This window comes from Lupinus angustifolius, chromosome LG11, assembly GCF_001865875.1.
Source record: "Lupinus angustifolius cultivar Tanjil chromosome LG11, LupAngTanjil_v1.0, whole genome shotgun sequence".
In the NCBI taxonomy this organism is placed as follows: domain Eukaryota; kingdom Viridiplantae; phylum Streptophyta; class Magnoliopsida; order Fabales; family Fabaceae; genus Lupinus; species Lupinus angustifolius.
The window spans coordinates 9,123,081-9,150,988 of record NC_032019.1 but is presented as its reverse complement, the minus strand read 5'-3'; the positions used below and the strand labels follow the sequence as shown (position 1 = coordinate 9,150,988).

Sequence of the window (27,908 nt, the reverse complement as noted above, 5' to 3'; positions counted from 1 at the left end):
AAAGTGGCTTGGTATGGGACCTGTACTCTTGATTTATTTCTGACTAGGTTATTGGGAGGATATTGAGGTAAGGTGGATGATCATGACATAACATGCATAAATTGCACTTGTGGAAGTGGATTCCCACATTTGAGTTATAAACATCATGCATCATTAACATTATGCACATATTATTACTTATGGTTATGATATTTGTTTATGAAATTTATGTTGATACATTATTGTTTATATTGATAAATGGTGGGTTATGATGTCGGTTATAGATAATATATGTGTATGTTATTATTTGGGGTTATGATCTTCACTTATGTGTTATTTAATTATAGTCATGATATCTTGTCGATGAATTATATATTGATAAATGGTGAATTATGATATTGTTTGGGAATAAGTGTTGTTTACATTACATAGGTTGATTAGATAATTGTTTATGAGAACAATTGATGAGTTTGGTTATATTACTCATGTGGATTGGATAATTGTTTACGAGAACAACTGATGAGTTATAATGTGATATATTATATATATATAAACTGTTTTTCATATCTGAGTGTAATATTATGAGTAAGTCCACGCCGTCAATGAATTATATTCATTAGATGTTTTACTCTCTCTATTTCTCTTCTTTTCTATTGCTTGCTTTTCGGACGTGTGCTTGTCAGATAGACAGCTTTAATCGGATTTGGAGCTACCCGTCCGTGATGTTCCAGGAGGGGGCATGCGAAATTGAGGAGATGCAGTATCCTAGCTTTTGAGTTAATCACTGGGAGTTGCTTATCATTTTGTGACTTTTGAAACACTGACAGCTTCAGCTTGTTCATGTCTTTGTTTAGTGTCTTTTGGCGATGATTAATATTTCCGCCCTTTCTTGTTGGATATGTATATTAAGTACTTATGATCTTTTATATCTATGAAGATGTATATTCAGGAAATGTTGTATCATTTCAGTTACAGTTAGGTAACTGGTTTTGATTTCCGCGTTATATGTTACTTAAAGTGATGTCCCGGAAAAGAAAGGTTTTTAAAATTGAAACAATTTTATATCACCAATTCAAAAGAAAAAATTTACTCACTTTTCCGCGTAATAAATAAAGAGTATTTTTCGAGGCGTTACAAGAACCATCCATTGTGCAAAGCATTTTGTGGATGGACAGTGCACAAGAGATCTGGAATGATTTAAAGGAAAGATATCACCAAGGCGACATCTTCAAGATTTTAGAACTCATTGGAGAAATGCATTCCATTAAACAAGGAAATGCATTCCATTAAATAAGAAAATGCATCAATTGACAAGTTCTACACATATATGAAAGGATTATGGCAGCAATTAGACAACTATAAGCCTATACCACCTTGTTACTGTGAAGTTAAGTGCCACTGTGTATTAATACCTACCATAAGACATACAAAGAGAATGAAAATATAATCTGCTTTCTCAGAGGATTGAATGATCAATTCTCCTTAGTAAGATCGCAAATTATGCTCATGGATCCCCTTCCCCTCATCAACAAGGTGTTCTCAATATTGATCCAACAAGAAAGGCAAATGTTAGTTGAAGAGCCAAGGTTTTCTATCAACCTGTCCAGTAACAACTATGACATCAGACAAAGAGGCAGGGGAAGAAACATAAGAGAATCATAGATTCAACACACAAACAAGATTTGGAACTATTGCAGGAGGAAGAGGTAAGAAAATATGTACATATTGTCAAAAGACTGGGCACACCATTGATGTGTGTTACAAGAAGCATGGCTTCCCCCCAAGCTACTCAACAGGATCAAACAATGTCAACTGCTATTCAGGCATGGATCAATGCATTGATGAGCCAGAAAGCACATTAAAGTCAGACTTGAAAGAAGACAAGATTGACTCAGGATCCCTCTTCACACCAGCCCAACACAATGCACTAAAAGACCTGATTCAAGAATCATTAACTCAAGGAACACATAGCACAAATTTGATCAACTCCACCATAACATCTGTGTCCAACAGTGATCAATCAAATTCAGGTAAAGCTTTCACTTGTTTATCTATTATAGGTAAGTCTAACTCATTGATCCTTGATACAGGGGCAATAGACCATGTCTGTCACACCCTTTCACTTTACCATAATTATACGAGGATCAAACCTCTCTCCATCACTTTACCAAATGGCAATCATGTGATTGCCTGGAACCATTATGTTCTCTGATTCCCTTTACATTACTAATATCCTGTATGTGCCAATTTCCAATTTCAATCTTATATCAATATCAAAACTCACAACCTCCCTAGGCTGCACATTAACCTTTTCAACTAATCACTGTCAAATTCAGGACCTACACTCCTTGAAGATGATTGGTGCAGCTAATCTTAAAGGAGGCTTGTATGTGTTGAATGACTCCAGCAAAAATTACACTGCACCTCACAATATCAATACTTGCACTACATATGATGATTGTAATGTTTGACACTCTAGACTAGGCCATTTGTCTCATAGCAAACTGAATCATATGCAATCTGTTTTTCCCTTCATACATTGTAATAAGACAATTGATCCTTGTAACATTTGTTACCTAGCTAAACAAAAAAGGTTGCCTTACCCTATTAGCACAACTAAATCTACTTCTGCTTTTGACTTGATTCACATAGACATATGGGGACCTATATCTACCCCATCTATTTTTGGACATAAATATTTTTTGACAGTAGTGGATGATAAGACTAGGTTCACTTGGATCTTCTTTATGAAACAGAAAGCTGATGCCACTCCCCTTGTTAAAGGATTTGTATCCTATGCTGAAAACCAATTTAGTCATAAGATAAAGACCATTAGAAGTGACAATGGAAGAGAGTTTTTGATTAAGGATTTCTACCTTGACAAGGGAATAGAGCACCAAACATCTTGTGTTGAAACACCCCAACAAAATGGCATTGTGGAAAGAAAACACCAACCTATACTTGGAGTAATTAAAGCCTTACTTTTTCAGTCCAACATACCAACCTGTTTTTGGAATTATGATGTAGCTCATGCAACACATTTAATTAACAAGCAACCTACTATGTTTTTATCCAACAAATCACCCTTTGAAGAACTACATCAAACTTTATGTGACATTATAAATTTAAAGGTCTTTGGTAGCCTATGTTATGCATCTACCTTAGTATCTCATAGGACTAAGTTTGCTCCTAGATCCAAACAATGCATTTTCATAGGTTACAAACAGGGAACAAAAGGATTCATCCTACTAGACCTCAAGACTAATGAGGTCTTCATATCTAGAAATGTAGCATTCTTCGAGCATATTTTCCCTTTTCATAATAAACCTCCTACTGAGTCATCTGCTAGTAACAATGATGCACCAATTTTGCCCATCAACCAGACAAATATATTCTCATACTCAATGCCTGAGCACAATGATTCACCTATTAGCATTACCACTGACCCTGAATCCAACCAAGCCATGAGTACACCACAAACACAAACTACAGAAATTAGACAATCCCAAAGGATCAAGAATCCTCCTGCCTACCTAAGAGACTATCATTACTCTCTTTTAAACCAAACCAACCATATTGACTCCATAAGCCAATACCCCATCAATGACTCTCTCTCATATGACCATCTTTCCCTCAACCACAAACAATTTTCCCTGTCAATAACCATAAACCAAACCCCTGTCAATTACTCTAAAGCTATGAAGTTTGAGTGTTGGAGAGATGCTATCAATACTGAACTAAATGCTTTAGCCAAGAATGATACTTGGATCCTGACACCTCTGCCACCTCACAAAAGGGCTATAGGGTGTAAATGGATATTCAAAATTAAGCATAATGCAGATGGTTCTATAGAAAGATACAAAACGAGATTGGTTGTCAAAGGCTTCACTCAAACAACATAGACACCTTTAGTCCAGTTGTGAAAACAACCAATATAAAGGTCATCCTATGTCTTACTGCCTTAAATAACTGGCATCTGCAACAGTTGGACATCAACACAACATTTCTTCATGATGACTTAAAAGAAATTGTCTACATGAAGCCTCCACCAGGTCTCAACATTCCAGATCAACATCTTGTTTGCAAACTTCAGAAATCCATCTATGGATTGAAGCAAGCAAGTAGGCAATGGCATGACAAACTCACCAACACATTGATCCAAACTGGTTTCTCTAAATCATTCTCTGATCATTCTCTCTTTATTAAGAACACTAACACTGGCTTTACAACCATCTTGGTTTATGTTGATGACTTAATTTTGACAATTACCCTATAGGAAGAAAAAAACAATAATAGAAACTCAAATGTAAATCTTATATATTTTTTCTATACACAATTGATAGTTATATAAGTTAGGTATGAAACTTGACCATTCATGTAACACAAATGAGTTAGGAGGTGTTTGGCAAAAGGATGGGCCCGAAGGACACTAATCATTATAGGTTTAACTTTATGGAAAAGAAATAAAAAAAAAGGAAATTTGAAGATTAGATATTTTTTTAACCTTTTAGTTTTACAATGAGAAAAAAAATATATGCATCGGATTTTATATAATATTAATGTATCATAATTGTTTATATATCATTAATTGTGTTTAAAAAAACTAATCCAAACAAATAATGATGATATAATGATCATATCTTACATTAATGATCTATATATATTACATTCTTTAACTATATTAGGAATCCAATGAATTCTTACCATCGGTTAACATATTATTTTTGGTGTTGGACATCTTTACTTTTTGGTAAGGAATTAATTCCTTTTGATATTCAATTGTCTCTTCCATCTTTAGAATCTAATGAAACATTACATTACTACAAACCGATTGGTTCACAAATATTTGAGAGTATTTACTATTTTTCTTCATAAAAAGGTATGTGTCGATATATGACATATAATTGAAGAGTTAAATAAAGGTGGCGCGCATTCCCACATACACTACTGCACCGAACTCTACTCTTTCATCTTTCATCTCTCTCCCTTCGAAAACTAGACACGACATTGTGCTGCAATGGCCACGCCGTCGCCGGACGCCGTCTCCACTTTCATGCGAATCACCGGATCCACCGAGTTCGTCGCCGTCCAGAAATTAGAGGTTCTTTTTCTTTCCTATTTTCGCTTTTACTTTCTTTATAATATGTCAGATTTCACTTTACATGTTTCTCTCATAAACATCGTTATTGGAATAATAAATGCCAAAAATAAATGAAGGTAAAAGAGTATTCTTATTTAGTAAAGTTAGTTAATACTATTTGTTATTGTGAATAAATGCAAGGGTATTAAAATCAGAATGAACGAAGAAGCAATGTAGAATTGAGATCAAAACTGTACAATTGAATTATCTAACTATCTAAACTAACTCTTTGTGATTACAATTAACTATCATAAATGCAACTTTTTTGTTAATTGTGTGGAAGTATATATCAATAATTTCAACTCTTCGACAATATATGTTTGAACTGAGGCGCCGAGAGTGGTTATGTAAGAACGTTAGATCTTGCATGAAATGAAGGACTAGAAGCAATGTCAATTGCTGCTTGCTGATACTTGAAAGTTTTTGAGCAATATAACCAGCCGAGTAAGCTCGCTAGTTGTGCTGGCCAGGGCCCTATGTTATGCTTCAGCAGATGAACGAGAGGCTGTATTCCGCTTCTTGGATTTCCAGGACACCGAAAATCACGTAAAAGAATATGCAGAAACCGGTGGTAGACTTTCTGCTGCCATGCAGTTCCCCCAGTTAGCATGTGTATGCTTTAAGTTTCACGGAGGAAGAAAACAGAAGTCCTTGTCCGGGGGAAGACATCAGATACCTCAATAGATGACTGACCGCATCTAAGTGGGTAATGGTATAGGCTGACATAAAGTACTTTAGGTTATTAACTGCATAACTGATATTTGGATGAGAGATGGTTAAGTACAAGTACAACCTTCCTATCATCCTTCTATATGGTTGGAAATAGAATGAACATTGTTATTGGTTAAGGTAAGTAGGTGGTGTGGATGCTATTGGATTTTCTAAGTGGCCAGGATGTAGGAGGTTGTGAAGATTGGAATGGATGATATTGACAAAGAAGATTGTGGCCTGGCATCAGATTTGGATGATATGGGAAGGGTGTCCGAACTCCGAAACAGGTAATGGACAAACCAGATCAGGAAAATGATCAATAATTGGTCAAATGAAGGCAGTGTGTGGAACGGAAAAAACCTTTTGTGGAAAATCACATCCCTAGAGATACAGAACGATCATATATGAAGATTATAGAGCTTGTATCCTTTATATCCAGCATGATAGCCAATAGCTTTCGGGATGGTGGATTTATGCCGAAAAATGCTAATACAATGACACATGGTTACATGGAACTGCCGAAGGAGTGAATTTATCTCAAAATGAAGGAAGGGTAGAAGCAAAAGCTAAGCAGCAAAAAATTGTCAAGTGTGAATAGGTAGGAGTTTTTGAAACATCAGTTGATAAAGATATTCATGCTGAAGAATTGGTGTGGGAGTCCTGTTAATGAGAAACACTTCTTCAACAGTTGCCCCAATAACTATTTGGTACCCTGGATTGGAAACGTACAAAGCTCTTGCCGCATTTAATTGATGTAGGTGTTTTCGTTCAACCACTTGTTTTTGCTGTTGCCTTTTAAATCAAGTGAATTGATGTAAAACTCATCAACTTACCCTGTGACTACAACTAATTAATAACTAGCTTAACAAAACTAGTAAAAAAAAATTTAATTCTGAAAAGGGGAACTGTTATATTACATGTATTTGTTCGTTATTGATTTGATCTACAGAAAACAAAAAAAGAAAGAAAATGTTTTCCTTCTGTTATCTTTGTTTTTACTACTTTGAGTGTCTGGTATATACAATTCCTTTTTCCTTGACAACTGCTGGTATTTTTTATGTATCGTCCATCCCTGGTGTGAGTTCAGTTATTCATGATTACTGTCATGGTCCAACGCTACTTTGGCTATGGTAAATACCATGCATTTTTAAGTATAACATCGCAAACCCTTATAAATGTTTTGATATATTTTCATTGGTATGTAGGAATATGGAGGCCATCTCAATGAAGCTGTTAATGCATATTTTGTTGAAGGGGATAGACACATGTATGGCTATATGGTTCATAGAGTTTCTTTTATATCCTCTGAATATCAGTTTTTCTTGCAAGTTTCAACCTGAACGATCCTGCTTCATTATATGCTGTAAGAAGCTGACTTTTCTTAATTACTTTCAAATTATTTGACTTATTCGTTTGTTTACCATGACTTGAAGGCAGAGGCAAAATCTTGTTGCTGCCCCACAATATGAGTACTCTGATGTGAATAATCAAAACCGTGCTGGATCACGTGGAATTTTACCTTTTCTCTCTGCTGCTAGAAGATTTAGACCTTCACTACTACTTGACCCAAATTATAGGAGAGAACTTAGAGATACAGTTAATGGGATCACTGCTCCTACACCCACCAATCATGCCCCACATACTCCCCATCCAGGAGAGGCAAGGGAAGTTCCTTCAGGATTCAATAATGCTTTTGAGATGCCTCATTATCAATCAGGATTGAGCTCTACAAATGCTAACAGGAACGGAAATTTAATATCAGATGGTCGAGGAGTTTATGGCACAGAGAATTACGAGAATGACTACAACTTAGATCAGTCAAGTACCTCACATTTTCTTGATAATGAGATAGAGGAAGCAATGATTCAAGCAGCAATTGAGGCTTCAAAGAAGGACGGCGGAGAAGGTTCTTCACGGAAGCAATTTGGTGCTCTTAATGTATATCCACAGCATGAGACTTACTTTATTGTTTTTACTTCTATTTCCCAATGCTTTCTAAAATTCCCCCCTCAACAAAACATTATTACAGAGTTCATCTGACAGTGGGCTTCCTCAAAATAATATTCAACAAGAAGATGATGATTTAGCTCATGCACTTTCGTTGTCCAAAAAGGTTATGGAATCTTCTTTTTTTCTATGTACCATTCAATATGTACTTCCTAGATGTTTTTGTTTCTTAGTTCCATTTGCGCTGATTTCAGATGGCAGAGCAGGAGGAAGCAATACGTGAGCAACAGAAAAAGGAAGGACACCGTAGACATGAATTATTGGCCAAGGGAGAGAATACCAATACTAGCAAAAGCATATCGGAGGTGCTTATCCTAATACTACTTTTCAACTATACACACAAGACACTCAGGTGTTACGGAAGATAAGTTTGTCTTACTAATGGCGTGGTTGGGCCTAACTCACCCCAAAAGTAGTATTAGGCTTATTTTGCAAGCCTCATACTGCTTTTTATCTACACACAGGACACAGGGGCATTGAAGCAGAAAAGTTTGTCTTTTTAACATTGTGGTTGGGCCAAATTCACCCCAAAAGCTAGCTCAAGGGATGAGGGATGTCCTAGCCGTATAAAGGCTATCTTTGGCTATTGCCCATATGATGTGGGATCTCAATAGTTTGCATACATTAAGTGGACCTACTTGGGGGGTTCAGGGTTTCATGGTCCTTCCGAAGTTTGTGAAATTTCATAATGTCCTGAACATCTTACTTCTTTGGGTAAAAATATGTTTTTTAGCCTCCCTCCCATTTCCATGCTTTTACGTAAAAGCCCTCAAGTTTATATATTCTGTCTCTTCCAGCATGCTATTCCTCCATACCTAACCAGCGTTTATTAAAATGCGTAGCAAATTCTGCCAAACCATTTCAGGTTATGTCTCTATCATAGTCAGATGGTATTGATTTTGGAAACCTGAGATCAAACTAGCAATTTTCTGATGTTATAAAATTATTAGCTTAAATTGGGCATATGTTGTCTGCTTTTTATGTATATGGGTATAGAGACTTTAGAAGATAGTTTGTAGGGGGATTTGTGCAATTAGATTATCAAATCTTAGTTGGAGAGGCAATGTTTATTTCTTTCACCCGATTAATAGATTTTTCTTAATTGAAGATAGGAAAATCACCAAATCAAAATGTTGCTCAAGATGTTGTGCAACCAGTCATTGGCCATCCATTGAATCACAGTACTGGTGGTCATCTTCATGGCAATGAAAATGTGGTTATTTTTTAAAAGTACCATTGGAGATCAATAATATTTGATTCACATGTGAAACTTCATGCTTTAAACTCATTATTATGCTAATACTTTCTTGCTCCATTTTACATTGTAGTGGGAAGGTATTTCTTATGATGAGCTTAGTGAAGCAGTGTTGATTGAGAGTGCACTTTTTGGTGAAATTCCCACCCATAGTTCCCACAAAATTTCATCTTTGCCTGGTCCACCACACCATCCAGAAAAAGCTGTGGATCCTAAGATTCAGTCTTTATCCAGTGCAGCATCACAATTATCAATAGACACTCAGTTGCTGAGACAACAACAGGTTTAAGACTCTTACCTGCAGTGGCTGTGATCAGTATTCTTGACAGGATGGCCTGATGTTTCAACATCTTCATGCAGGATGCTGAATATCTAGAATCACTATTTGCTGATAAACAAAAGGAACTGAATTCTCTCAAGGAAGCTGAAACCCGTAGCCTGAAGGAAGAGGAATCACAAAAAAAAATGCTTGAAAGAAAGGTAAATAATTTGCATAGTTTGTGACTTGTTGACTTTGTTTCCCACTGTTAGTTGAGCTATAAAGCAGTTTTGGTCACTTTTGCTAAATCATCCCTGAATATCAACGTTCTTTCATATACATGTGTTTGTATTAAAATGTAAGCTTTTAGATTTTATTCTATGTGGCTTGGTTTCCGTGTGTTCATAGATTTCATTTTTCCTAATTCCTAAAAAATGATTGTTAGAAATACAAGTCCATTGTTAGAAGTGTAACTAGAGGCAAGCATGTTTTTCTAAGTTTAAATGTAATTTGATTGAACATGATTATGCAAATCCATTCTTCCATGCAACTTTATTTTGGGGATAGAAGCTACATGTTTGAATTCTTTGTGGAGCTTAGGAAATGGTCACATTAAGGGAGTGAAGTTCCTTGGCATAAGTTCAGATGGACTCAAGAGCATTATTATATCTATAGCTGACTCCATATATCTTTTGCTTTTGTGGTTTTTGCTATGAAGCATAGACACTTCAAAAATGAGTTGTCTTCTGGGTGCATATTGGACACTTGTGTTAAAGAGGATGCGGCAATTCAAATAACAATGTCCATTTTAAATTTTGACACTGTTTCCAAGTTGATGTTATATAAAGATTCTTTCAGTTTTTTATTAATTCCTTGATAGGGGAATTTTTTTGCCCTTTGCTGTTAAAACTCTGAATTGTGTGTGTTTCATGGTTTCAGGAATTGGATAAAATGCTTGCTGAGAAAAACGTTAAGCTTTCAAATGAACCTCCGTCAGATGATAAAAATGCAATTACTATCGTTGTTCGAATGCCAGATGGCAGTCGCAGGGAGCGCCGATTTCTCAAAACTGACAAACTTCGGGTAAAGTTAGTGTTAGAATTCACAGGCTGTAGAGTTGTGATAACGTACATATTTAACGATGGAGAAAACCAAAGTCCTACTGATAGCATTCCCCATGTAAATTAACCTAAATACTAAATCATAGTTGATTTCAGAAGTATCCATGTTCTATCCCTAAGAAACTAGAGAAACATAATCTCTCATCTCAGTGTTGAAGTCATATCATGTGAAAGAAAATCCGATCACGTTTTCTTTATCTGTTCCTTATTTACTTTATGAGAGCATATATAAGAAGTAGTGTGTGCTGAGTACAAGAGATAAACATTCAATACACCTGTTTTACCTTACTGTAGAAGTTGGTTTACTTGTGTTGACTAACTAAATGTCATTTTCCCTCCTTGTAGCTTCTTTTTGATTTCATAGACATTTCTGGAGTAGTGAAGCCTGGAACCTACAGAGTAGTGAGTGCTTCTTTTCCTGTCCACTTGATTTCATGTTAGAAGCTTCATGTTTTTGGCATGGTTGCTGACAATTCTTTACCTAAAGCTGTTGTTTAGTTGTAGCAAATTCTGTCATTAAGCTGTGGTATTTCCTAGAGAACTGATTACGTTATGATCTACACCCAAAACTTTAAAGTAGAGTTGCTGACAGCATATTTGTTATCATAATCTTTTATTAAGGTTGTCCAACTTCAAGCTTCATTAGATATGGTCTAAATAATTTTAGATTAATGAATGCCAGTTGCTGTTTTTGGGCACATGTCATGAGACATGGACTTGTGGTTGTTCCACATTAAGGTGTTATGATCATCACGGTAACATGCTTTAAAGATTACAAACTGCATTAATATGAGAATGCAATTGCATTAAATACTGGGTAGGGGGAGTTTTGCCACTCTGGTTGTCCTTCCTCGGCTCAAATCCGGTTTAGCCAGCGCCCTTGTGTTCCAATACTCTTGTTGTCAGAGTACATTTTCATATAGTTATCTGTTCATGTGATTCATTAGATACCTTAATTATATGAGAGAAAAAATATATGCACTGACAATGTAAGAGTTTTATACATTGTCATTCCATCATCCACCGTTCATTTTCAATCATCATTGACTTTTAAAAAAAATAACACAAATGAATAGTGGATGATGTACTCAGTGTATATAAATATTTATACCAATAGTGCATAGATAGTACACTGTAATTATATATGCTTTGATAAACATATCTCAGAATCAATTAGGTCACTGTTGTGAGTTGTCATGATATTTTATAAAAGCTGACAAAGGCTTAGATGAATAGATGGTAGCACTGAGAATTTTTTTGGGTCAAATTTGACACTTGAGTCTGTAGTGTCACACGTTAGGTAAAATGAATTTTTTATGGAGACAATCATATTGTTCATTTCTGTATGTATAGCCAGCATATGATATATTTATCTGTGATGATTAAATGATAACCATCAGTGTTCTGGATATTTGAACAGGTAAAGTCATACCCGAGACGTGCTTACGGCACTAATGATAGTTCGTCAACCTTGAATGAAGTAGGCCTTAGCAGCAAGAATGAGGCTCTGTTTCTGGAGTTGATTTAGCTTTCTCTTTCACCTATTTTCCTGTAAGTGTTGTGATCTGAATATGTAGATTAGGGCAAAACAAAACTAGGGTGCTTGCTTGGATTTGTGGATTGAACACTAGGTAAAGATGGTGTTACTGAACTTGTCAACTGTTATACTTGAATGTGAAAGAATTGGCTGTTGGCCAATCATGCATGATCATTTCATTCATTTGATCAAAATTGCTAAAACGAGGGAGTCCAACTATTTCATATTGACATAATATTCTTTAATGCACTGAAGATATTGACATAATACACGCAAAAAAATGATGGTCCAATGCACTGAGACTTTCGCTCATTTCAGTAAAACAAATTATCAACAACATGAAGATTTCAATGTTCATTTTATAGCAATATGGCCGGTAATTTATTTGAACAATGGTTTATACTGAGTTTACTTAGAGAAGCATTATACAGGTTGAATTTACCAATTAGCAGCCATGTTCTAACAACTTACAAGCTTTCCCTTATTTATTAAACATTGATGAAAGACTGATAAGCCTCAAATTTTTAGGGGACCTTGATGATTAAATCAGATTTCACCTTGTCCAACAAAGAAAATTTTGTGCATGAAAGAATTGAATTCTTGAGAAAATTGACAAAAATAAAAATTAGGATTTGAAAGAGCAGATGATACTAGCTCTTGCTTTCTTGGATTTGTTCTGGGGGTGGGGCTGTCCAGTATTCCTTAACTGCCACCAATATCTTTTCTCTTTGGTAAGGTCCCTCTTCATGGTCTGTAATCTTTGTATCCCACTGCATTGCATCTGCAATGCTCTTTACCTTCACCAACACATCCACATCATCGCGCAAAATGACACTACCTTTCGGCCTCAAAATTCGATCCATTTCCAGAAGAATGTCCTCCATGTTACATCTGTGACAATAATTTGATAACTTAGGAGGTTTTGTTATCTTTGACTTAGGTAGTCACAGTTGACACAAGTATGTGTCAATTTTCAAATAAGACAACAGAAACAGGTGATCATGTAACCAACTTTAGAGCTAAAAAAATTGACTTTACCTGTTCTGGTAAAGACTAAAAACTGAATCACCATGTATGAAGTCATAAGTTCGTGGGTAAGTGGACATGGCTTCACACCTGAGAGAAGACAAAAGTTGTTACTTGTTAGTTATGAATTTCACCTACTATGTGCTCACCTAAGAGAAAACAAAAGTGGCTAGTAATGCATTTCAAGTTTTCAACTATCATATGCTAAAACAGTCCAACATATACAGTGACAAATTTAAGTTCATATTATATACTTTAACAATACCACATTTTATGTGAAACAGTTTCATGCCATGGAACATAGATTGGTCTCCCAAAGAAAATGGAGCATATGCTCACACTTCTCAAAAAAAAAAAAGTCCTAAACCAATTTATCTTATCAGAACTAAGCCATGTGCATGAACATGAACAACCAAAAAAGTTAGAGTGAGTTTGATAGATTAACTTCATTTTGCTCTCCACCATCAGTGCAATGATGGCACCATGACCTAGTTATACAAGGAGGTTGATGGCTACATGGGCGAGAGTGGTCTCAAAATGAAAAAAACATCATTGTTTGAGTAGGGTAAGGTGCTTCCTAGGTTTCCTGTCTATAGTGAAGGACAAAGTTTTGTGGGGGTTAAGTACTGCCTAGCAGAGAAGCTGGCATAATATAAAATTAAACCTATTAATTAGAACTTTTTAAAGTCCTTTTTTTCATAAAGCTGCTATTAATTGGAAGTCCTTGACTATACCAAAAGTTTTAAACTATCCACTCCAACATGCTGCTAATCTTATTGGGTAGTTAAGCATTCAAAAAAGCTACTTTTGTGTCAACTAATTATATTATTTCTTTAATAAACTCACTCAACTTTTCCCTAGCATAGATCTCCCACCTTTAATTTATTCATTAATGTATAGAAGAAAAGGGCTTTTCATACCAGTTCTGATATGTTCCAATCAATCCACGTTCATATATGGCACCAAGAGTGTTGATTTCAGCCTCAACTGGGATATTTATACCAATAGTGCATAGATAGTACACTGTAATTATATATGCTTTGATAAACATATCTCAGAATCAATTAGGTCACTGTTGTGAGTTGTCATGATATTTTATAAAAGCTGACAAAGGCTTAGATGAATAGATGGTAGCACTGAGAATTTTTTTGGGTCAAATTTGACACTTGAGTCTGTAGTGTCACACGTTAGGTAAAATGAATTTTTTATGGAGACAATCATATTGTTCATTTCTGTATGTATAGCCAGCATATGATATATTTATCTGTGATGATTAAATGATAACCATCAGTGTTCTGGATATTTGAACAGGTAAAGTCATACCCGAGACGTGCTTACGGCACTAATGATAGTTCGTCAACCTTGAATGAAGTAGGCCTTAGCAGCAAGAATGAGGCTCTGTTTCTGGAGTTGATTTAGCTTTCTCTTTCACCTATTTTCCTGTAAGTGTTGTGATCTGAATATGTAGATTAGGGCAAAACAAAACTAGGGTGCTTGCTTGGATTTGTGGATTGAACACTAGGTAAAGATGGTGTTACTGAACTTGTCAACTGTTATACTTGAATGTGAAAGAATTGGCTGTTGGCCAATCATGCATGATCATTTCATTCATTTGATCAAAATTGCTAAAACGAGGGAGTCCAACTATTTCATATTGACATAATATTCTTTAATGCACTGAAGATATTGACATAATACACGCAAAAAAATGATGGTCCAATGCACTGAGACTTTCGCTCATTTCAGTAAAACAAATTATCAACAACATGAAGATTTCAATGTTCATTTTATAGCAATATGGCCGGTAATTTATTTGAACAATGGTTTATACTGAGTTTACTTAGAGAAGCATTATACAGGTTGAATTTACCAATTAGCAGCCATGTTCTAACAACTTACAAGCTTTCCCTTATTTATTAAACATTGATGAAAGACTGATAAGCCTCAAATTTTTAGGGGACCTTGATGATTAAATCAGATTTCACCTTGTCCAACAAAGAAAATTTTGTGCATGAAAGAATTGAATTCTTGAGAAAATTGACAAAAATAAAAATTAGGATTTGAAAGAGCAGATGATACTAGCTCTTGCTTTCTTGGATTTGTTCTGGGGGTGGGGCTGTCCAGTATTCCTTAACTGCCACCAATATCTTTTCTCTTTGGTAAGGTCCCTCTTCATGGTCTGTAATCTTTGTATCCCACTGCATTGCATCTGCAATGCTCTTTACCTTCACCAACACATCCACATCATCGCGCAAAATGACACTACCTTTCGGCCTCAAAATTCGATCCATTTCCAGAAGAATGTCCTCCATGTTACATCTGTGACAATAATTTGATAACTTAGGAGGTTTTGTTATCTTTGACTTAGGTAGTCACAGTTGACACAAGTATGTGTCAATTTTCAAATAAGACAACAGAAACAGGTGATCATGTAACCAACTTTAGAGCTAAAAAAATTGACTTTACCTGTTCTGGTAAAGACTAAAAACTGAATCACCATGTATGAAGTCATAAGTTCGTGGGTAAGTGGACATGGCTTCACACCTGAGAGAAGACAAAAGTTGTTACTTGTTAGTTATGAATTTCACCTACTATGTGCTCACCTAAGAGAAAACAAAAGTGGCTAGTAATGCATTTCAAGTTTTCAACTATCATATGCTAAAACAGTCCAACATATACAGTGACAAATTTAAGTTCATATTATATACTTTAACAATACCACATTTTATGTGAAACAGTTTCATGCCATGGAACATAGATTGGTCTCCCAAAGAAAATGGAGCATATGCTCACACTTCTCAAAAAAAAAAAAGTCCTAAACCAATTTATCTTATCAGAACTAAGCCATGTGCATGAACATGAACAACCAAAAAAGTTAGAGTGAGTTTGATAGATTAACTTCATTTTGCTCTCCACCATCAGTGCAATGATGGCACCATGACCTAGTTATACAAGGAGGTTGATGGCTACATGGGCGAGAGTGGTCTCAAAATGAAAAAAACATCATTGTTTGAGTAGGGTAAGGTGCTTCCTAGGTTTCCTGTCTATAGTGAAGGACAAAGTTTTGTGGGGGTTAAGTACTGCCTAGCAGAGAAGCTGGCATAATATAAAATTAAACCTATTAATTAGAACTTTTTAAAGTCCTTTTTTTCATAAAGCTGCTATTAATTGGAAGTCCTTGACTATACCAAAAGTTTTAAACTATCCACTCCAACATGCTGCTAATCTTATTGGGTAGTTAAGCATTCAAAAAAGCTACTTTTGTGTCAACTAATTATATTATTTCTTTAATAAACTCACTCAACTTTTCCCTAGCATAGATCTCCCACCTTTAATTTATTCATTAATGTATAGAAGAAAAGGGCTTTTCATACCAGTTCTGATATGTTCCAATCAATCCACGTTCATATATGGCACCAAGAGTGTTGATTTCAGCCTCAACTGGGACAACATTCATGACCCACACTGGATCATCAACTAGTGCAGCTGCAAAGCCTCCTAAGTAAGAATTCATATCAAGCAGATTTCGATACCTCCCACGTTCTGCTAGCTGAGAATCCAGGGTCTTGTAGTATGCTGCTCTCTTTTTCCATAACTCGGTATTTTCTTCGAACATCTCGGGCGTTATTCCATTCAAACTTCCACTGCCAATCCTTGGAGGAATTGAAGTTAGCCTTTCAGGCCAGTTAGCCAATCCCCCGCCGCCGACTTCTTTTATGCCAATTACCTCAGGCAGTGGGGTTAAGCAGGTATCTAGTTTAGTGTACCTGTGATTAGAAACCGTGAGGGAGTAAGCAACCAATAAAAATAGTTTGTTGCTTAAGCATTTTGTGCACTGAAAGAAATAGAATGAAACAGAACATTCTGCTATATCCTTCTTGGTTTCACTTCTTCAACTAAAATGTCACTTTTTAATTACATGCCCTGTTCTATTCTGTTTGTAAAATACAGTTCACCATAAACCAAATATAGAATACAACTTCTGTTTTGTTCTATCCTGTTCTAGGCATCTAAAAATCAATACAGTGGTGACTGGTGAAGGAACCTACAGAAATGGAGTAAGAAACAAGGCAGAATATGCAACAGAAGCTTAAATGGAAAAGTACTTATGATAAGGTTACTAACTAAAGCTGCAATGTCACAGAATACTATACTGTCTAGTCAACTTTATCATCCAACTGGTTTTGGTATATACTTAAGCTCTCTTTGGCAGCAAGAATAATTTTCTATGGAAAAAAGACACTGCCACAACTATGTCCAAAAGCAAAAAAGAATAACAGAAGGAAATATCAGTAAGAGTGAGTGTAAGTCAATCTTTTCTCAGAATCTCCAACAAAAAGCTACATTATCTACCAATATATGTTAATCGAGTTCGTCTCATTTCTCCTATCAGTAAATTTATGACATTACTAGTAAAAATGAAAAATATGGTATTATTATTACCATGCTGTGTCTGGATCTTGTGCCTCACAAAAGGGTCTATTCTTGAAGATCTTTTGCTGGAGTTTGCAATGTATATGATTGGTGGGTTTCTGCCATATTGCAAGGTCTTCCTTTTGCACCAATTTTTTCCAGCATAGACTTTTTGCCACATTCTCAATTCCATCTTGTTCATCTTCGAGACTCTCACGACTCCGTTCCCACCCTTTCCAATGTCTTTGATAGTTTATCGGTGGCCCTGATAGAATCCAATATCCGCCAGGACGTAGTACTCGATCAACTTCAGTCAAGTAAACTCCATCTGCAATTCATGGTCGCAATGCCATAAGCAATTTAGTGTTGTATTTACACGAAATAACATCACCTATATCACTATCAGCCTCTCTACTTGCAGGGGTAAAACTACGTACATCTATCATCCTCAGACCCTCACTAGGTAAGAGCCTCATACATTGGGCTGCCGCCCTTGATTTAAAGACAAGGACGCAATAAATTGGCACAGATAATGGTACAAGTGATGTCATCAGTATTAACAGCTCATAATGGCTGGCTAAATATGTGAAGATGATTTAGTGTTAGAGAATAATGGACATACCATATTGGCCCCAGGGAATGAGGCAACGTGAGCAATGAGCCATGTCAAAAGCTCTTGAAGGGTAAGGAAGCCTTATTGAGGCAATAACTCCAATCAATGCAGGAACTCCTCTTTCAAGTGCAAACTGAACCTGGGCTTCATGTGTATCTCTTGGTGCAAATGATACTGTTATAATGTCTCGGGACAGAAGATATGCTCCCCAACTTGCAACCTAAGTTGCGTAAATTGCTACTTGTTAGAGGCCAAGTAAAGAATTTTTCATATAATTAGAAATGTTTATTCTTATTGGTTTTTAGAGTCTTCAAAGATGGACACATGGTACATAGAACTCATATGAGAAAGATAGACATAAGTGTTTCAAACTGTAGATCGCATCACGTGACGCGACTGCAATATTGCGGTTGTAGTGACTGTCCTAACCGCAATTATAGTGTAACACCAAATCACAATGATGCAGCTGCATCAGATCGAAGTCAGACGTCTGGTATCAAATTCAAAAATATTTTTTTAATCGTAAAAATAATTTATCTTGCAATAACCGCTATGACCACAATTACAATAAATACAAGTATACAATTGTAACCACAAATTTAAAACATTGATAGACACAAAAGTCATAAATAAGACTAAAATTTAAAAACTTGAAAACAGTAAACCCAGGTGTGGAGGGATGGATGTTCTCAAGTATGTTACAAAAGAAAGGAAAATCAATAGTGAAAATAGTGAATTGAATGAGTAAAAAAACAATTTTTTATATTTCCATTATTGATTTGCCTTTCTTAGGTTGCTTAAACGTTACCCAAACCAAATATTATGTAAAGAGTAATGATATAATGTAAAAGGAGAGGAAATATTCTCATATTTGTCACTTAGTTGCTGTTATTATTATTACTTTTTTCTAGGGGTGGACCCAACATTAAGTAACTTATAAATGAGGAAAAGGGAGGCTTTGCGTGAGAGGATGTTAAATATGATGTACACAAATTATACCATTTCATATATTATATTTGTTGGTTAGTTAAAAAAATAATTAATTATTACACTTTTAATTTAAATATTTTTTCGACTAATCTTAATAAGTTACACACTTTCATGTGCTCTTACATATTCTATTCTATGGCAATATTATACTTTTTGTAATAATTCTCCAACAAAGAGCATAAAGTCATAAATTCCAAAGCAGATTATTATCATGATAGCAAAATGAATTAAAAAAGTTTGGTAGTTCTATAATGCAATGTCTAATTAAATCATTAATAAAAAAGCTTGAAGGTTCCAAATAAATAAGACAAGAGAGTAAACAGTATCTTATATTTTGACAATTTCTTCAGTTTGATGTAAAACCCATAGACCTTGCTTAAATTAATTACAAGGAGCCACATAGATCAGCATGTACCAGTGTGACATTATTTATGACAAAATTCCCCCCTTCATGGATTTAAAAAAACAAATTTATATTAAAGAAATGGCCACCCTAGGTAGATTATTATTCTTTCCTTTTATAATCAATATTCCTTTATTCCAATAGACCCGTTTGGCATTAACTATATGGGTTTAAACACCAGAATTCATCTTAGAATACTAAGATTCCTTTGAGAGCAGCTAATAACTCCATATGAAATTTTGTCACACTTTAGTATAATAACTCTATTCTGCACAATAATATAATATGTTCTATATTTACCAATTATCTGAAAGCCTAATGGAGACAAATATGATTCCAAATCTCATTAAATTCACATACTTCTAGGAATTCCCTCAAATCAAATTACTTCTAAAAATCACGTTGAAAATATAAGCATTGAAGAAATGGAAAATTCTCACTTGGTTGGTCCCAAGGCCCCAACATTCATGTTCAGAGGTTCATAGTATCGCGTGAAGTTATTTATTTACCATAAAAACTTAAATGAACCACGCAGTTCAAAAAATAAACCGGTTCAAGTATCAAAACCAAAAGTAGAAGTTCATTAATAAAGTTAAAAAAATGATAAAAAGGCATGACATAGAACTGGTTCAAGTAAAATAATTGTAACTGTTGTAAGTTAGTTTTTGGATTGATAAAGAGAAATTGAAAGAATCTAGAGTCATCTAATAAGTGAATTTCTCTCAATTATTTTATTTTATCCTTTTTTCTTCGATAATTCAACTCGCAAATATATCTAATAGATTTAGCGGTAAATAACATACCCCACAACCGGTGTCAATGGCGGTTCGGACGGAGCCATCTCGGAGGTTAATGAGCTTCCCAATGTCATCAATGTAAGCGCTTGCGCCACGTGGGAACATAGTCCCACCCCCTGGGAACCTGAACCGGTCCCCTTCGAACCGAACCCAGTTCTGGTTTTTTTTCTCAACAGTCAGCTCCTTATGCGGCACGTTCGCATACCACGCCGCATCACGGCTCGCCGGCCACCGCAGCGGAGACCGGTAACCACTTGGTGCCGGAATCCGGCACCGGAGAATCTCCTCCGACGAAGGACAGTGCCTCTCACGGTATATAAGCTTGTCTCTCGGGAACTTCAGGGACCTCTGTGTGTCTTCGCAGGGTGTGTACTCGGAGAAAGAAGAATCGCAGGGAGGGATGTGGGGAACACGCGCTGCCGTGGGTGGTGGGTCCGGGATAAAGTGGTGGGACTCGAAGTCAAGTTTTGTGGAGGGAGAGGTGATGCTGTTATTGGGTTGTGAGCAAATAATGTTGGTGGCGGAGGAGACGGTGTATCCGGTGGCGGAGATAGTGGTGGTGGTGGAGTGGTGCCAGAGGCCGAGGAAGTAGAAGAGGGAACAGAGAGAAATGGAGAAGGTGATGAAGTAGAGGTTAGTGAAGAAGCTTTTGTTGGGTCTGTTGGAAGTGAAATTGTGAAACAGGGTTGAAAAATTAGTATTAGCCATTCTTTCTTTGTTTTGTTTTGTTTAGTTAATGTGCAAAGAGAAGTGATTAAAATGTTTTTGAAGATGAAGTGTGAATGGTTGTTGTTGAATGGTTACTAAAGTGGGGATGGAGAATTCGACTTTGAAAGAACATTCCTAGAGTGTTGTGAGTATGTTTGGTCATGGAATACCATAATATATATAGTAGACTTATTATCTTCACCTCCACTCTTTCTTCCATTTTATTTACTTTATTGTCTTTTCTCATCACACAAAAATATTTTTGGCAAAACTACTATTTTTCCCTCTCAATTTATAAACTTTTTAAATTTGGCTATTATTTTTTCCTCCCCGGGACCTCTCAACTTTCTTATTGCTACCATATTAATCTTTTTGTTAATCAATTTTTTGATATTGTTAATGTGTTTCGAATAAACATTGTTTTGATTATCCAACCTTTCATCCTATCCTTTTTCGTTATTAAACCTTAAGTCACTGTTGTCGTCATGTTAGCTACCATGGATGATGGCAAGCTCGTTGAAGAAGAAAAGAACTCAGTTCACAAGCAACTTGTCTAAAGACATTTCTTAGACTAAGTTATGTTGATATTGTTTATAACTTAGTCTTTTACATAGTTATTATATAGGCTTTATTTTTCTGCTTACTTTTTTTAGCTAGTTAGTTATTTAACTAACTTCCTATATATAGTCTTGTAATGATTGAATTCAAATTAATGTGAATATTCAAATTCATTTTCACAACTTTTAGTTTCCCTCCTTCTGTCTTTTCCTGTCCAGATTCATTCTCTCTAACTCTTCATTCTTCACTCTCACAATTCACCATTGTTGTTCATCTCTAGCTCCAATGGAAGCTTATAATCTTCACTTGGTATCAGAGGATCTTCATTGAAGAGGCTCTGTTACCTTTCCACTGCGTCTTCCTTTCTTCTTCATCCTTCTTTCTTCTTACGATTCCTCTTTTTCTCTTGCTTTGTTTTTCAGTAATTTTTCAACCTAGAGTTGATTAATGGATAATCGAATGATAAATGTTGTGAACTCTGCTCAAGATCCTTCTTCACCTTACTTTATGCATCCAAACGAGAATCTTGGAGCAATTCTCATCTCAACTCTCTTAAATGGCGATAAGTACCATGGATGGTCACATACCATGGCTATGTCTCTGAAAACGAAGAATAAGCTGCAGTTTATTGATGGATTTGTTCCCAAGCTCTTTGTGAATGATTCAATCTTCCCTATGGGGACAAATGCAACACTTTAGTAATTTTATGGTTGACTCAATCAATAGAGGCTTCCATTGTGCAGAGTATCTTGTGGATGGAAACAACTTATGAGATTTGGCAAGATCTACGTGAAAGGTATTATCAGGAATATGTTTTTCACATTTCTGAATTGCTTGGTGAAATTCATACATATAGGCAAGGTAACATGTCCATAGGATCATATTTTACACATTTAAAAGACTTATGGCAAAAATTGGACAATTTTAGACCAATTCCTACATGTTCTTATTTGAATAAGTGTGAATGTGGATTAATTGCAATAATTAGGTCATACCGAGAGCATGACAATGTTATCTACTTTCTTAATGGATTAAATGATCAATATGAGAGTGTGAGATAACAAATAATGTTGATGGATCCATTGCCTAGTGTAAACAAGACATTTTCTCTATTAATTCAGCAAGAGGGGCACTTGAATATGCATGTTGTTGAGCCTAAAATTCTTGCTAATTCTTCTGATTGTGGATATTCTGGACATAATCCTGAGTATAACAATACTGGTTCTACTTCTAGTAGAGGTGGATCTAGAGGAAGAAGCTATACCAGATGAGAAAATATGTTAGGCAAGTTTACAACAGGAAAAGGCACTAGAATGTGTACTTTTTGTCATAAAACTGGTCACATTGTTGATCATTGCTATAGACAACATGGCTTAAAACCTGGTTTGTAGAGGAACAATGTTGTGAATAGTTTCACAATAGGAAGGAACACATATGATGATGGAATTCTTGGGAATAAACCCAAAGAGGAAGCTGGCTCTTCAGAGAACTTGTCAATATTGCAGTTCACACCTGAGCAACATAAGAGCTTGCTATCCATAATCCAACAACAAACCAATTTGCATCAAGGACATATCACCAATCAATTGAGTACAATGTCAAGTAATGCTTCTAAGCAAAACATTGAGTTGCAAGGTAAAAACAATGTTTGAATATTGTCTTGCTCAAATAACTCTAATTCTTGGATCTTAGACACGGATGCAACTGATCATGTGTGCCACATTCTCTCAACTTTTCACACTTTTAAACAGATTAGGCATGTAATGGTTACTTTACCTAATGGTGGCCAAGTTTATACTCACATTTTAGGCACAATTATGTTCTCACACAAATTATACTTGACAAATGTTCTGTACATCCCTTCATTCAAGTATAATTTGGTATATGTTTCCAAATTGACTCACAAAGTGCATTGCAAGCTAATATTTATGAGTGATTTTTGTCACATCCAGGAATTCCCATCATTGAAGATGATTGTTGTAGCTGAGTTAAGAGATGACCTTTATGCAATGACCATGTCACCTATGCCACTAGCTGAGTCTTCAAGTTTTTCTTTTGCTGTTGATGATCATAGAAGAATCAATTCTCTTACTAGTAATGATTGTAACCTTTGGCACAATAGGCTAGGGCATTTATCACAACAAAAGTAGCTTGTAATACAAAGACATTTTCCATTCATCAAATGTAATAAAACATTGAATTTGTGCCATGTTTTCCACTTAGCAAACATAAAAGGTTACCTTACAATGAAAGTTTATCCAAGTCTTTGCTTGCTTTTGATTTAGTACACATGGACATTTGGGGGCCATTCTCTACACATAGCACAATAGAGCACAAATATTTCTTAACAGTGGTTGGTGACAAGTCTAGGTTCACTTGGGTTTACTTTCTTAAACTCAAATCAGAGACTTCATCTTTAATGAAGTCTTTTGTGAATATGGCCTATACTCAGTTTCGAATCAAAGTCAAGTGCATACATACTGATAATGACAAAGAGTTTTGTTTGTAATAGTTTTATAATCTCCAAGGCATTTTGCATCAAACCACTTGTGTGGAGTCATCCCAACAAAATGGGATAGTGGAACAAAAACACCAACACATATTGGGAGTTACAAGAACACTCATGTTTCAATCAAACACCCATCACTGTTTTTGGAATTATGGAGTCTCACATGATATACATCTCATTCATAGGCAACCAACTCCCTTCCTATATCAGAAATGTCCTTATGAAGTTCTTTATGGTCATTTGTCAAACTTATCACACTTAAGAACTTTTGGATGTTTAAGTTATGCATATACTTTGACATCTCACATAGCAAAGTTAGATCATAGATCAAGGAATGTGCCTTCTTAGGTTTCAAACAAAGGGTCAAAGGTTATTTGTTGCTTGACCTTCACAATCATGAAATATTTGCTTGCTTTTGATTTAATACACATGGACATTTGGGGACCATTCTCTACACCTAGCACAATATAGCACAAATATTTCTTAACAGTGGTTGATGACAAGTCTAGGTTCACTCGGGTTTACTTTCTTAAAATCAAATCAAAGACTTCATCTTTAATAAAGTCTTTTGTGAATATGGCCTATACTCAGTTTCGACTCAAAGTCAAGTGCATACGTAATGATAATGGCAAAGAGTTTTGTTTGTAATAGTTTTATAATCTCCAAGGCATTTTGCATCAAACCACTTGTGTGGAGACACCCCAACAAAATGGGATAGTGGAACATAAACACCAACACATATTGGGAGTTACAAGAGCACTCATGTTTCAATCAAACACCCATCACTGTTTTTGGAATTATGGAGTCTCACATGATATACATCTCATTAATAGGCAACCAACTCCCTTCCTATCTCAGAAATGTCCTTATGAAGTTCTTTATGGTCATTTGTCAAACTTATCCAACTTAAGAACTTTTGGATGTTTAAGTTATGCATCTACTTTGACATCTCACAGAACAAAGTTAGATAATAGATCAAGGAATGTGCCTTCTTAGGTTTCAAACAAGGGGTCAAAGGTTATTTGTTGCTTGACCTTCACAATCGTGAAATATTTCTTTTTAGGCTTGTAATCTTCTATGAACATCTCTTTCCTTTTACAACAACACCACACATATCTACTTCTACCAATTCTACTTCTGTCCAATTCACGCCTATACCAATTCCTGCTTTAATTGAAGACCATTTTGGAGATCCTTCATTTCTTGAGTCAATAAGATCAACACATACACAATCTCAATTCTCACCTCAACATATACAATCTGAGTCTAGCAATTCCATTCATGACAGTCTTATACATACACACACTCCTATTTCTGAGTCATCTAATGAACCTCATACACATTCTATCACTGATATGCCTGTTGAGTCTGATGCCATTGCTCCATCTCCTCATTCTTCTGTTCCTCGACAATCTCAGAGAATCAAACATAGACCAAAGTACTTATAGCAATATCATTGCACTTTTGTATCTAAGGCAACTCCATCTATGCCTTCATCTACTGTGATACAGTATCATCTGTCTCAACATCTCTCTTATGATAAACTCTCAAGTGCTCACAAACACTACACTTTTGCCATTTTTATTGTTGATGAACCAACTCATTATGCTGAGGCTATTAAGAAAGATGTTGGAGACATGCTATTCAAAAAGAGTTAGATGCTCTGCATGATAGTGAAGCACAAAGTTGATGGTTCCATTGAGAGATACAAATCCAGACTTATGGCTAAAGGATTCATACAACAGAAGGTATAGACTACCTGAAACCTTCAGTCTTGTAGTAAAAATGACTACTATTAGAGTGATTTTGTCTTTAGCCTCTGCACATCATTGGCATCCGCAACAGTTGGATGTCAATACTGCATTCCTTCATGGTGATCTTATTGAATATGTGTATATGAAAATAGCACCTGGTTTGGCAGTATGCGATTCATCCCTTGTATGCAAGCTTTAGAAGTCATTGTATGGCCTCAAACAAGCCAGTAGGCAATGGCATGCTAAACTCACAAGTGTTCGAATTTAGTCAGGATATTTGAGATATCATTCACTTTTCCTCAAGATCATTTCATCCAGGTTTACAACAATACTTATTTATGTGGATGACTTAGTTCTTACTGGCAATGATTTAGAAGAAATCCAAGCAATAAAACTGCTCTTAAACTCCAAGTTTAGCATCAAAGATCTTGGTTAATTGAAGTTTTTCCTAGGCATGGAAATAGGCAGAACTTCTCAAGGTGTTCTACTCTATCAAAGGAAGTACACACTGGATCTCCTTGAGGAGTGTGGATTACTTGCTTCCAAACCTTGTTCTACTCCTATGGAATATAATGGGAAGCTTATACACTCATAATCTGGATCTCCACTGTCTGAGCCAAGTTCTTATAAGAGGTTGATGGGCAAGTTATTGTACTTGACTCATACTCGACCTGACCTTAGTTTTTTTGTTGGGCATCTAAGCCAATTCCTTTATGCACCAACACATCACCATCTTGCAGCAGCCATGAGAATTCTGCGATATCTCAAACAGTTCATAAGCACATGAGTCATTTTTCCAGCAAAGAATGACTTGCTTATCAAAGGGTATTCTGATGCAGATTGGGCTGCGTGCCTTGATACTCGCAAGTCAGTATCTGGATATTGCTTCTTCCTGGGCAATTCACTTGTATCTTGGAAAAGCAAGAAACAACAAATTGTTTCTCGTTCTTCTGCTGAAGCATAATACCGAGCCATGACTTTGGCATCATGTGAAGCTCAATGGTTTGTTTCCTTATTGGAAGAACTTGGGATTATTCATACAAAACCGGTTCAATTATATTGTGACAACCATTCTGCCATACATATAGCTGCCAATCCCGTTTTTCATGAACGAACCAAACACATTGAGGTGGATTGCCACTTCATTAGAGAACGTGTTCAATCCAAACTTCTACATTTGCTACCAATCTCTTCTTCATCACAAATTGCTGACATTTTCACCAAGCCACTCTCTCCTCACTTGTTTCATAAGCTTCACTCTAAGCTTGGCATGCTTAACATTCACATGCCAACTTGTGGGGGCCTCGTATCACAAGCACAAAAACCTCACAATTAAGGTTCACAATGGAACAACCATAGCTGAGCTTGAAGATGGTGTATTTTTCATATTGTTCACTTCGCTCTCGGTCATATACATTGTCATATTAAAAGAGAGATAAGATAATGCACAAAAACAACGTTATTTTAGAGGCTCCATGAGTCTGTCACTGGTGCACAAAATGGAGTCTTTTTTATCAAAGTAATGAATACATATGATGACCATTGACGACATTACAAAAATGATTGATGAAATGGCAAACATTAGAGTGTCAGCAAAGTTGAGGAACTGAAGTGGAAAAATAGTTAATTGGTCAAATTGAGGAGACGTCTTTTGTCAATATTGTTTTTTTTAAAAACTTGTGAAATAAATATTATTAGAAATCAGAAAACAATAAGAGAATGTGGAAAAATTTACTCATTCTCGTTGATTGAATTATAAAGAAGAGACAATGATTTATATACGTCAAAGAAGAAAGGATAAAAATGGAAAACCAAAAAACTAACAACTAACTATCTCAACAATGCTTTAATATCCCCGCAAGCTGGAATTGTCATGCATTCCAAGCTTGGAAATGATTGTGTTGAACATAATGATATAATTTAATATCTTCTCTAATTGGTGAGTGAATTCTTATCTCCAGTCTTAAAATCTGAATATGAAGTACGCTTAACTACCATTAGCAGAAACAATTTCATCCAACACTTAACCATCTATTTGACAAAAGCTTAACCATCCAATGCTTAATCATCTACTTGACAAAATCAAATCAACCATAAGGATGAAAAAAAGAACGAACAAAACAAAACA

General features: G+C 35.7%; 2 protein-coding genes across 7 annotated transcripts; one reads left to right on the top strand and one right to left on the bottom strand.

Annotated features, from left to right (window-relative positions):
* Positions 4,889 to 12,192, top strand: LOC109360768 (plant UBX domain-containing protein 13-like). Of its 5 annotated transcripts, none has more exons than XM_019605866.1 (10): positions 4,889 to 5,080; positions 7,036 to 7,085; positions 7,264 to 7,768; positions 7,860 to 7,943; positions 8,032 to 8,142; positions 9,166 to 9,375; positions 9,453 to 9,572; positions 10,291 to 10,434; positions 10,818 to 10,874; positions 11,893 to 12,192. In XM_019605866.1, exons 1-10 carry the CDS (start codon positions 4,997 to 4,999, stop codon positions 11,998 to 12,000), a joined length of 1,473 nt encoding a protein of 490 aa, XP_019461411.1. In that variant the 5' UTR covers positions 4,889 to 4,996; the 3' UTR covers positions 12,001 to 12,192. The 5 variants fall into 5 exon arrangements, with proteins under 5 accessions (XP_019461411.1, XP_019461410.1, XP_019461412.1 ...); XM_019605865.1 differs by having other exon boundaries at positions 7,036 to 7,097; XM_019605869.1 differs by lacking the exon at positions 4,889 to 5,080 and adding an exon at positions 6,314 to 6,428 and having other exon boundaries at positions 7,036 to 7,097.
* On the bottom strand, positions 12,520 to 21,111 carry LOC109360767 (probable methyltransferase PMT15). Of its 2 annotated transcripts, XM_019605864.1 has the most exons (7): positions 20,258 to 21,111; positions 18,071 to 18,281; positions 17,479 to 17,776; positions 16,472 to 16,802; positions 13,956 to 14,017; positions 13,048 to 13,125; positions 12,520 to 12,900 (listed from the first exon to the last, which is right to left on the bottom strand). In XM_019605864.1, exons 1-7 carry the CDS (start codon positions 20,957 to 20,959, stop codon positions 12,660 to 12,662), a joined length of 1,923 nt encoding a protein of 640 aa, XP_019461409.1. In that variant the 5' UTR covers positions 20,960 to 21,111; the 3' UTR covers positions 12,520 to 12,659. The 2 variants fall into 2 exon arrangements, with proteins under 2 accessions (XP_019461409.1, XP_019461408.1); XM_019605863.1 differs by lacking the exons at positions 12,520 to 12,900; positions 13,048 to 13,125; positions 13,956 to 14,017 and adding exons at positions 14,974 to 15,354; positions 15,502 to 15,579 and having other exon boundaries at positions 16,410 to 16,802.

What these genes read in the sequence shown, in the direction of transcription:
- LOC109360768 (XM_019605865.1), top strand. Translation starts at nt 4,997, where the DNA reads ATGGCCACGCCGTCGCCGGACGCCGTCTCCACTTTCATGCGAATCACC. An exon ending in GTTGAAGGGGATAGACACAT is followed by an intron (nt 7,098 to 7,263) that starts GTATGGCTATAT and finishes CATGACTTGAAG; the next exon opens with GCAGAGGCAAAATCTTGTTG. An exon ending in AGCCTGGAACCTACAGAGTA is followed by an intron (nt 10,875 to 11,892) that starts GTGAGTGCTTCT and finishes ATATTTGAACAG; the next exon opens with GTAAAGTCATACCCGAGACG.
- LOC109360767 (XM_019605864.1), bottom strand. Translation starts at nt 20,959, where the DNA reads ATGGCTAATACTAATTTTTCAACCCTGTTTCACAATTTCACTTCCAAC. An exon ending in CCATTGACACCGGTTGTGGG is followed by an intron (nt 18,282 to 20,257) that starts GTATGTTATTTA and finishes TACGCAACTTAG; the next exon opens with GTTGCAAGTTGGGGAGCATA. An exon ending in ATTGGAACATATCAGAACTG is followed by an intron (nt 13,126 to 13,955) that starts GTATGAAAAGCC and finishes GTCTTCTCTCAG; the next exon opens with GTGTGAAGCCATGTCCACTT.